We start from the raw sequence: 11,761 nt of genomic DNA, 5'->3' as shown, positions 1-11,761 counted from the left end.
TGATTTATTTTTATAAAAACAATTAATCTGCCTTCCCAATGGAAGCGAGATAGAAAATTCAAACGTTTATTTTAGATTTTTTTGTATTTCGACGAAGAACCATGCTGCATTGTTGTCAAAATGTTAGATTTGTGAGGGCACTCCTCCTTGCTTTCGCCCGATGATGTCACATATTTTGGCAGGGCCAATGTAAAATGACTCCCCGCGCACCCAATGACGTCTGTTGATTGATATATCCAATTGGTTAATTTGCATCCTCTTTTTATCATCAACAATTGGAGCTCTTGGATGTCAATCATATGTCTTTCTCCCTCAACTGACTAATCAGGAGATTTGTTTTTGAGTTGGAGTGGGCGTGCTTGTGCAGGAGAGGGCTGTCAATCGGAGTTGGTTTAGTTTGCACGTTTCCTCATGAAGTCGTGAACACGAAAGTCAAGACAAGGTAATTTTGTGAATTGCTTAATCTTTGTCTCACTGCAACTGAATGCAATACTGTGCATAATTTCGTGTGAATTTGTGCTTCAGACTATTCCTTTGCTATCAAGTATCATTAGTTGACTAGGTTTTGGCCGCACATCACCAAAGTTAATTTAGCTAGTAACGTTAGCGAGTAGCTAGCACCAGTGCAACGTTAGTTGCTTTTTGAAGTGTGTATCCCGCTCCTCCTAAAATGTACCTATAGAAATGACACGGGTTACGAGTGGAAAGATAACAGCTGATTCTGTCTACTGATCTATCAGCTGAGGTGAGGATAGCAACCACAGAATAAAGCAATAATTTAAACAAACGATAGATTATTCAATTAGCTACTCATATTTCTGCAGTAAACAAATATTATTTTGTAAATTTGAGTTTTAAAAGAGTTCTCATTAGGTTGGACAATCATGATTTAGAGAACACATACATCTGACACAGTAATGTGTCTTGTTTCCCTGCATGGGAATGAATTTCAAAGAATTTAGTTAGGGTGACAGTTGTTTAAAGTTGTAGCTACAGTAGTAATGTTTCTTTCCTATTTGAAGACGTCTAAAGAGATGAAACACCTGTATCAGTGCATGTTAGAAGTAATATGTATCTTGCAATTTAAGTTAAATGCAGTGTCTGCTCTATGTATATATGGATTAGATATTGTTGTAGTTGAACACTATTCTATTGGTTCGAGTGCTTGTGGTATCCGCTGTTGCTTTCTAAAGCTGAGTTCATATCAGAAGCAACTTTTTTTATGCAGTTAACATAATGTCGTCAAACATCAATGTTGAAAACAACAATTCTGGAGATGGGGGGGTGAAGCAAAATTGAGACTGCGAGCGTTCTGTGCTCTTGTGGCTGTAGTAAAAACTAAAACCTGCTAGTTTATTCAGATTATTTATTTTGAGCGTTTGAAGCATGTTATATAGTTAGTTACATGTTTGGTCAAATATTTCACCTCGTCTACGGCAATAAATTGAGAGTAAGAGTGTGGTACTCGGATAGTGAACAGTTGAGCTGCGCAGAGTTAAATTCAGTCACAGCTTGAGCGAGGTGAAGATAGTCGCGGCTAGACCCTGTTCATGCTTTGAATATGCCCAATTTTATATACTGTTGCATACCAAAACCGTCGGGTCGATGGTGAAAAGAAAGAGCACATCGTCTGCTGTCGAAGAGCATGAAAATGGGTAACCTTGTCTGATAAAGAAGCACTTTAAATAGAGGTCGATTGTATAGAAAAGGTTTTACATTGTCGTTTCAGCGGGCGCTAAACTCAGGGGCGCTCGCATTTGAATTTCGGATAAAAAATAAACCTATGTAAACTGTTAGAAGTTTAAGATGACTAACAAAAACACACGAACAAGGTATAGTAATATTTAGCTTTCAAAATGTAAATGAAAACATGCAGACAATGTTCGTGTGTCGATTGGACTGAGGGGATTTGAAACCAGCAGCGGCGGCCATGTTGAGAGAACGAACGTCGTCCTTTTAAAGTTGATTTGCGTTGTGATGTCTTTTAAATGTCAAACATTTGTATTGATTGTGTTTTGCCAGGATGACAGTTGTGCTTAAAGACGGTGTCGATGACACGAATAATTCGGGCAGAAAGCTTGACGGTTGTGACGAGGAGAGCGGAGATCAGGGGAGCGATGAGCGAAGTACAAAGAGAGACGGAATGGAAATCCATACTCTATCAACTACGGGCTGCACCAGTTCAGCACCGGTTATTACCACCTCCGTATCGAACCCGTCTGGACCTTGCTCGAGCCAACAGCCCCGGTCCTCGACAGCACGGAGTCACGACCAGCATCATTTTCTGAGATCCAGCGTTCGACCCCCAAGCAAACGAATCCGGAAGGATTCCATCGCCCCAACTATCAATGGTCACAACGGGGCGAAATCGAAAGGTATGATGTGAAAGTGTTTGTGCCAGGGGTCACCTGTTTTATGTGTTATAGGAGTACCCCATCCCTCTACTCCCCGTTTGTATTTGGCAAAAGTAGCTAGGTCCATCTATTGGTGGTGGTCAGTGTTCTGATTGCAGGATATTGTGTTTATGCTGCCCCTATCTATACAAAAGGGACACTTTAATTGTTTAGATAGCAGGAGCCTGGAAACCACTTAATTGCATTCAAGTTGTGAGGCCTTCCCATATTATTGCTTATGAGAGGGAGACTGATGTAGGATGTCAGCATTTTAAATATTTTATTGAATGCCCATTTTGCGGTATTGGTATACTACTCAACATAAAATAATTATAACTCAACATAATATTTTTTAGAAGCAGTGCTCACTCTGTTGTCCAGGATTGGGTTGTGTGTCTGTCTCTCCTGACTTGCACATTGAGGTGGCGGCCAGTGTTGCTCCAAGCCAGCCTCACATGTTGTTTTTGGAACTTTGCTCCACTCCTCATTGCAGACCTTACGATGATGTTGTGACACGCTGGCCTCAGTCTGACTGTTTGTGCTAAAACGGGCATTCTAACCAGTTCTTTTTATTTTTAAAGCTATTGGTCTCTTTCTCCTCTGTTGCTATAGGCGTAGGGACTAGAGGTTGGCCGATTTTAATCGGCATGGCAGTTTTCAAGTTTTCATAAGTCGGTAATCTGCATTTTTGGACACCGATTATGACCGATTACATTGCACTCCACGAGGAGACTGCGTGGCAGGCTTGACCACCTGTTACGCAAGTGCAGCAAGTTGCTAGCTAGCATTTAACTTATATATTAAAAAAAAGCAATCTTAACATAATCACTAGTTAACTACACATGGTTGATGATATTACTAGTTTAACTAGCTTGTCCTGCGTTGCAAATAATCAATGGGGTGCCTGTGCAACAGTATAACTTTACACCGTCCCCTCGCCCATACCCGGGTGCGAACCAGGGACCCTCTGCACACATCAACAACATTCACCCACGAAGCATCGTTACCCATCGCTCCACAAAAGCCACGGCCCTTGCAGAGCAAGGGGAACCACTACTTCAAGGTCTGAGCAAGTGACGTCACCGTTTGAAACGCTATTTAGCGCGCACCACCGCTAACTAGCTCGCCGTTTCACATCCGTTACACCTGTTAATTTATCATCGAATCACAGCCTACTTCAACTTCGCCAAAACGGGTGATTTTATTAACAAAAGCGCATTGTCGACAAAAGCACTGTCGTTGCACAAATGTACCTAACCATAAAGATCCATGTCTTTCTTAAAATCAATACACAGAAGTATATATTGTTTTAACCTGCATATTTAGTTGAAAGAAATTCATGTTAGGGGGCTATGTTAATGAGGGAAGTCGTCACTTGTCTTGCGTTCAGTGCAAGCAGAGTCGGTATACGCAGCAGTTTGGGCTGCCTGGCTTGTTGCGAACTGTGTGAAGACTATTTCTTCCAAACAAAGACTAATTCATTTGCCTGAATTTTACATAATTATGACATAACGTTTAAGGTTGTGCAATATAACAGCAATATTTAGACAAAGGGTTGCCACCCATTCTATAAAATACGGAACGGTTCTGTATGCCACTGAAAGAATAAACGTTTTGTTTTTGAAAGGACAGTTTCCGGATTTGACCATATTAATGACCTTATGTCTCGTATTTCTGTGTGTGTATATTATTATAATTAAGTCTATGATTTGATAGAGCAGTCTGACTGAGCAGTGGTAGGCAGCAGCAGGCTCGTAAGCATTAATTGAAACGACACTTTCCTGCGTTTGCCAACAGCTCTTCGCAATGCTTGAAGCACAGCGCTGTTTATGACTTCAAGCCCATCAACTCCCGAGATTAGGCTGGCAATATCTATAGTGCCGATAAGAACATCCAATAGTCAAAGGTGTATGAAACACAAATGGTAGAGAGAAATAGTCCCATAATAACTACAACCTAAAACTTCTTAACTGGGAATATTGAAGACTCATGCTAAAAGGAACCACCAGCTTTCATATGTTCTGAGCAAGGAACTTAAACGTTAGCTTTTTTACATGGCACATATTGCACTTTTGCTGTCTTCTCAAACACTGTTTTTGCATAATTTAAACTAAATTGAACATGTTTAATTATTTATGAGACTAAATAGATTTTTATTTATGTATTATATTAAGTTAAAATAAGTTAATTCCGTATGGTTGTAATTGTCATTATTACAAATGTAAATAAATCGCCCGATTAATCAGTATCAGCGTTGAAAAATCATAATCGGTCGAACTCTAGTAGGGACAAGTTACTTAAGCAATGTAAACAACCCCCCCCGCCGCCATCTGCTTCTTCTGCCCCTCTACTCAACGTGAGCATTTGGTATGATATTTAGGTTGTTGACACTTGCTTTTCTCTTGTTCATTCTCCTACCTTCTTTCACTCACACAACTCACTCTCGCATGTACATTCAATCACTCACGGTCTCTAAAACACTCATACACTTAACAAAAATATAAAAGCAACGTGTTGGTTACATGAGCTGAAATAAAATCCCACATGTTCCATATGCACAAAAATCTTCTCAAATGTTGTGCACAAAGTTGTTTACATTCCTGTTACTGAGCATTTCTCCTTTGCCAAGATAATCCATCCACTTTACAGGAGTGGTTTATAAAGAAGCTGATTATACAGGTGCATCTTGTGCAGGGGAAAATAAAACGCCACCAGGACAGCTGATGAAACTGTGGGTTTGCACAACTGAATATTTTCTGCACAAGCCATCTCAGGGAAGCTTCTCTTGCGTACACGTCGTCCTCACCAGGGTCTTGACCTGACTGCAATTCGGCGTCGTAACAGACTTCAGTGGGCAAATGCTCCCTTCGATGGCCACTGGCATGCTGGAGAAGTGCCCCTCACGGATTAATCCCGGTTTCAACTGTACTGGGCAGTTATGTGGACGAGCGGTTTGCTGATTTGAGTGGAGGTGTTGTTACACGTGGTCTGCCACTGCGAGGACGACCAGCTGTCCGTCCTGTCTCCCTGTAGCTCTGCGTCTCACAGTACGGACATAGCAATTTATTGCCCTGGCCACATCTGCAGTCCTCATGCCTCCTTGCAGCATGCCTAAGGCATGTTCACACAGATGTGCAGGGACCCTGGGCATCTTTCTTTTGGTTGTTTTTCAGAATCAGTAGAAATGCCTCTAGTGTCCTACGTTTTCATAACTGTGACCTTAATTGCCTACCGTCTGTAAGCTGTTAGTCTTAACGACCGTTCCACAGGTGCATGTTCATTAATTGTTTATGGTTCATTGAACAAGCATGGGAAACAGTGTTTAAACCCTTTACAATGAAGATCTTAAGTTTTGGGATTTTTGCGAATTATCTTTGAAAGACCGGGTCGTGAAAAAGGGATGTATCTTTTGCTGAGTTTATTTGGTGCTTGTGACAAATCAAATTTTATTTGTTGCGGTTTATATTTTTTGTTCAGTGTACTTTTCCTCACCCTCTCTCTCACACAGGTTCAGAGAATGGTCCCTTTCACCAGGTATCGGCTGGTCAGTCCGGCTCCACGTCGGGCTCTACGGGGCCCTCAGGCAAGGCTGCCCCTCGAGGCCAAGGACCCGGGGACAAGGAGAAGCCAGTGGGCAGCCAGAAGAGACCCAGGAGACAGTGGGAGTCCTGGAGTGCAGAGGACAAGAACAGCTTCTTCGAAGGGCTCTATGAGGTAAGTCAACTTGTTGAGTAGTACGAAATATAAGTGTAGGTGCAGTGGAAGCGCCTGTGCATCTGAAGACAATGTCTGAAAAATACAGCTAATGTTTTCTTTCCAAAGAGCTTTTTTTTTTATGAGCTACTTCATAAAAATAACACTTATTTTATTTTTAGTGCCTTTCCTGGACTCATTCAAATATAGTGTTTAATAATAGCTAGATAGGAACTTTACGTTAAGTAATATTGTGGGGCGTGCTTTAGTATTTTTGTAAGAAGTTAAAACCGTTTTACTTTACTATTTGAAGCAAAGCATCTACATAGTCTTAAGTTACATTTAGTAAAATATTTGGTCTGATTACTTTGATATACTACTAAACTAATTCAGAATTACATTGATTAGGCATATGCATCCTACCTTTGAAGCATCTCTCCTGCGCCATCCAAATGTGCATAACATGGTACCTTGGCTATCTAACTTAGCCAGGTAACATTACTAAACAAGGTAATTGTTATCAAACCACAAGTGAACTCAGGAAAAAAAAGATGCATCCCTTTTTCAGCACCCTGTCTTTCACAGATAATTCGTAAAAATCCAAATAACTTCAGATCTCCATTGTAAAGGGTTTAAACACTGTTTCCCATGCTTGTTCAATGAACCATAAACAATGAATGAACATGCACCTGTGGAACGGTCGTCAACACACTAACAGCTTACCGGCGGTAGGCAATTAAGGTTACAGTTATGAGAACTTAAGACACTAGAGGCATTTCTACTGACTCTGAAAAACACCAAAAGAAAGATGCCTAGGGTCCCTGCTCATCTGCGTGAACGTGCCTTAGGCATGCTGCAAGGAGGCATGAGGACTGCAGATGTGGCCAGGGCAATAAATTGCCATGTCCGTACTGTGAGACGCCTAAGACAGTGCTACAGGAAGACAGAACGGACAGCTGATTGTCCTCGCAGTGGCAGACCACGTGTAACAACACCTGCACAGGATCGGTACAGCTGAACACCACACCTGCGGAACAGGTACAGGATAGCTACAACTGCCCGAGTTACACCAGGAATGCGCAATCCTTCCATCAGTGCTCAGACTGTCCGCAATAGACTGAGAGAGGCTGGACTGAGGGTTTGTAGGCCTGTTGTAAGGCAGGTCCTCACCAGACATCACCGACAACAACGTCGCCTTTGGGCACAAACCCACCGTCGCTGGACCAGACAGGACTGGCAAAATGTGCTCTTCACTGAGTTTTGTCTCACCAGGGGTTGGATTCACATTTATCGTTGAAGGAATGAGTGTTACACCGAGGCCTGTACTCTGGAGCTCGATCGATTTGGAGGTGGAGGATCCGTCATGGTCTGGTGCAGTGTGTCACAGCATCATCGGACTGAGTTTATCATTGCAGGCAATCTCAACACTGTGCGTTACAGGGATGACATCCTCCTCCCTCCTGGTACCCTTCCTGCAGGCTCATCCTGACATGACCCTCCATCATGACAATGTCACCAGCCATACTGCTCGTTCTGTGCATGATTTCCTGCAAGACAGGAATGTCAGTGTTCTGCCATGGCCAGTGAAGAGCCTGGATCTCAATCCCATTGAGCATGTCTGGGACCTGGCAGTTGCCTTGGTAGAAGAGTGGAGTAATATCTCACAGCAAGAATTGGCAAATCTGGTGCAGTCCCATGAGGAGGAGATGCACTGCAGTACTTAATGCAGCTGGTGGACACACCAGATACTGACTTTTGATTTTGACCCCCCGTTCAGGGATGCATTATTCCATTTCTGTTAGTTACATGTCTGTGGAACTTGTTCAGTTGTTGAATCTTGTTATATTCATACAGATATTTACACATTAAGTTTGCTGAAAATAAATGCAGTTGACAGTGAGGACTTTTAGTTTTTTGTTTTTTTTGCTTAGTTTAGTTGAACCTTACTTTGGAATGTGGGGCTTTGAAATGTTAACTCATTTCATCAGAAATAACTCTACTTTGACTTCTTCACTTTTATGCACTCTCCCGCTTGAATACAAACCCTAATAATAGAGTACAGAAGACGGGCATTGTTGAGGTTTTAAATAAATTACAACTTAATTTTTTCACAACCTATTAGGACGACAGTAGGATGTTCATGACGTCCTCTGGGTTGGCATGGGCTACTTTGTAGTTAATGCTGCAATAAGTAACTTTTTGGGTGACTTCACAAAATTCACAAATGTGAGTTATTGAGCTGTAATTCTCAATGAAAGCAAGTCTAAGTAGGATATCTGTTCTGTGTGCTATTTCTATGCTTCCCATTCTTAAGTTTAGTTTTTGCATATTTTACTTTTGTTTGTGTTCACCAGCTGAAAATGCAATATTTCTTGGAATGGAAAATATTTCATAGCAGTTTTTGATAGGACAATTTTTATTTAACTAGGCAAGTCATTTTAAGAACATATTCTTATTTACAATGACGACCTACTCTGGCTAAACCCGGACGGCGCTGGTCCAATTTTGCGCTGCCCTATGGGACTTCCAATCATGGCCGGATGTGATACAGCCTGGATTCGTACCAAGAGACTGTAGTGACGCCTCTTGCACTGAGATGCAGTGCCTTAGACCGCTGCGCCACTCGGGTGCCCAATGATTATCTACACTGCATGCTTGTTTTGTCACTAACTGAAATTAGGCAAACTATTTTGATTTTTAGCAACCAGGAAATGGAAGAGCGATTTTCTTCATTGTGAAACATTTAGGGGAACGTCTTTCGATCTCTACCAAAAGAAGGTTATCATTATCATCATTGCTAACAGCTACACAAAGTGTAGACATACGTGCACACACAGACGAGTATTCCTGTGCTGTTTTAGAAAGTTGCAGGAAAATAAGTATCACTTATGCTGACTGACTGTACTGAATAGGCTACTCAGCTCTCATTTGAATTAAAATGTCTAAACTAAAGTTGTTGTGTGTGAGAACTGAAAAGTTTACATGGATATAAAATATTTTATACCTGTTTCCTCCTGCATCTTCACAAGGTCCTTTGCTGCTGTTCTGGGATTGATTTGCACTTTTCGCACCTAAGTACGTTCATCTCTAGGAGACAGAACGTGTCTCTTCCTGAGTGGTATGACTGCTGCGTGGTCCCATGGTGTTTCTTCTTGCATACTGTTGTTTGTACAAATTAACGTGGTACCTTCAGGCATTTGGAAATTGCTCCCAAGGATGAACCAGACTTGTGGAGGTCTACAATTTTTCTTGGGTGATTTATTTTGTTTTTCCCATGATGTCAAGCAAAGAGGCACTGAGTTTGAAGGTAGGCCTTGAAATACATTCACATGTACGCCTCCAATTGACTCCAAATGATGTCAATTAGCCTATCAGAAGTTTCTAAAGGCGTGACATTTTTTTTTTGAATTTTCCAAGCTGTTTAAAGGCACAGTCAATTTAGTGTGTGTAAACTTCGGACCCACTGGAATTGTGATAGTGACAATCTGTCTGTTAGCATTTTGTTGGAAAAATTACTTGTCATGCACAAAGTAGATGTTCTAATCGACTTGCCAAAACTATCATTTTTTTAAATGTTATAAGTGCCTTAATTTTGCCGGACCACAGGAAGAGAAGCTGCTGCTTTCCAGGTGACTACCTCATGAAGCTGGTTGAGAGAATGTCAGGAGTGCAAGGCTGTCATCGAGGCAAAGGGTGGCTACTTTGAAGAATGTCAAATATATTTTGATTTTACAGTGTTGGGTTACGACATGATTCCATATGTGTTATTTCATAGTTTTGATGTCGTCACTATTATTCTACAATGTAGAAAATTGTAAATAAAATAATATAAAAATAATAGCTAAACCTTTGAATGAGTAGGTGTGTCTGAACTTTTGACTGGTACTGTACTTCCAATCATTTTTTTCAACTCGTACCGGGGGACCTTCAGATGATTCTTGTGAGGCCTGTGGGCTTCTTAGAGCAGAATGTACGTGTTCGTGAGAGTCTTGTCTTTCCATAGAGGGGTCATAACCTTTTGGATGCTACAGATGATTTTGTGAGAAGACTGGTTTTTGGGATGCCTCATGGTCTGAAAAACACCTCTCTCACCACAGATGCGGAAGTGTGACATCGACAGTTGCGTAGGATTGAGACATCCAATGCAAAAAAAACTGATGTCTCTACCTTAAACTGACAGAATTTTGTAGGGAATATTTTGCTATGCTAATCTGCAGGTGCTGGTCCTTGAAGGCATTCAAAATGCAGCTTCTGCTATCACTTTGTGGCTTCAATGGCAGGAAGAGGGGAGCTACGAGTGTACCAGGGCGTGTGGACTGAGTTGTAACTCATTTGAAAGCGGGTGAAGTTAAGGCCACCCGAGAGGGTGTGTATTCGTAGTGGATGCAGGGCAAAGAGTGGGAGATGTGTAGAAACCACCTTTCCGTGCTCAACGTGCTCGTGCCACTTTGCAGGATGAGGCTGCACTTCCAGGAGTTCCATGACATGTAGGCTAAAGGCGAACACTAAAGTGACGGTGTGAAATAAGAATTTCTCATACAACAGACATCTTTTCTCTGAACAATTATCTTATCTCTTCATCTGTCTCTTGTACTCGTAGCATTCACTGAATTGTTGTCAAAGTAAGCTATTTCTACATTTTGTGTCTGGCCTGGTATGTACCAACTATACGAATAGTTGTTTGCATTTTTACATTGACAACGGTTCTTACTTCTGTAACAATCAAATTGCCTACTTCGTGTGGGTTTTGAAATGCTTTTGGAATATTATCCTCTAGTCACGTTTTTGGATAATTTCTATGTACATATTTATAAGTATAATATACTTTGTTCATTTTGTGTGTAATTTTGTCAAGTTTACTACAATTTAAATACTCTAGGCTTTTTTTGATGTATTAGGTGTTTACACAATGGAAGATAAGGTGAGTCTTATTCCCATAGACTTTGCTGTGGTGTCATATTAAAGAGGAGGTTGTGCTCTTTTAAAACTGTTTGAAATGTGAGAATTAGCTTTATCTAGAAAATTCTCAGTGATCTATGCAAGCATTCTATTGAGGTCTGAAGAGTTAATTCAACAGTGGAAAGTTAGCTCATTTAGGTAATGTGGTTACTAAAACAGCTGTACCTCTTGATTGGTAGTAGATAATTCTGTTCTGATTCCAGATTTAAATAGCAGAGTAGTAGACCAAGATGTCATACCCTTAAGTTTTTGTCTAAAGTGCTGGGTAAGTGATCAACATTAGTTTACAAAAAGTTAGAATATGATGCGGTTACTTAAAGGGATACTTCGGGATTTTGGCAATGTGGTCCTTTATCTACTTCCCCAGAGTCAGATGAACTTGTGGATACTTTTTATGTCTGTGTCCAGTATTAAGGAAGTTGGAGGTAGTTTCACAAGCAAATTCGGATACCCATAGACTTCCAGTCATTACAATAACACTTATTAGCAATTGTGTGCCCCCTACTCCAACAACTTCGATATCTCTAGTGGTGTGTCTCGCTCTCTGTAGCATGGGAAGGACTTTGAGGCGATCCAGACAAACATAGCGTTGAAGCATAAGAAGAAGGGGAAGCCAGCCAGCATGGTGAAGAACAAAGAGCAAGTCCGACACTTCTACTACCGCACCTGGCACAAGATATCCAAGCACATCGACTTCGCCAATGGTAAGCTAGCTT

The 11,761-nt window shown here is 41.2% G+C and overlaps 1 protein-coding gene across 4 annotated transcripts in view; it reads left to right on the top strand.

The window, feature by feature from the left end:
* Positions 1–285: 285 nt before the first annotated feature.
* The window catches only part of LOC118358960 (protein cramped-like), a 49,789-nt gene continuing 38,313 nt past the window's right edge, over positions 286–11,761 (top strand). Inside the window, exons 1-4 of one of the 4 annotated variants that reach the window (XM_035737013.2) lie at positions 286–442; positions 2,023–2,375; positions 5,902–6,107; positions 11,596–11,749. In XM_035737013.2, the coding sequence (XP_035592906.1) occupies positions 2,024–2,375; positions 5,902–6,107; positions 11,596–11,749 (712 nt within the window). In that variant the 5' untranslated portion in view covers positions 286–442; position 2,023. Of the gene's footprint in view, positions 443–596; positions 746–1,467; positions 1,656–2,022; positions 2,376–5,901; positions 6,108–11,595; positions 11,750–11,761 lie in introns of those variants that run through there. The other 3 variants (XM_035737014.2, XR_008080043.1, XM_035737012.2) reach the window with 3 other exon arrangements.

Source organism: Oncorhynchus keta, chromosome 26 (genome assembly GCF_023373465.1).
Source record: "Oncorhynchus keta strain PuntledgeMale-10-30-2019 chromosome 26, Oket_V2, whole genome shotgun sequence".
Lineage (NCBI taxonomy): Eukaryota > Metazoa > Chordata > Actinopteri > Salmoniformes > Salmonidae > Oncorhynchus > Oncorhynchus keta.
The sequence above is the reverse complement of the archived record's forward strand: the minus strand, read 5'-3'. Positions and strand labels throughout refer to the sequence as shown.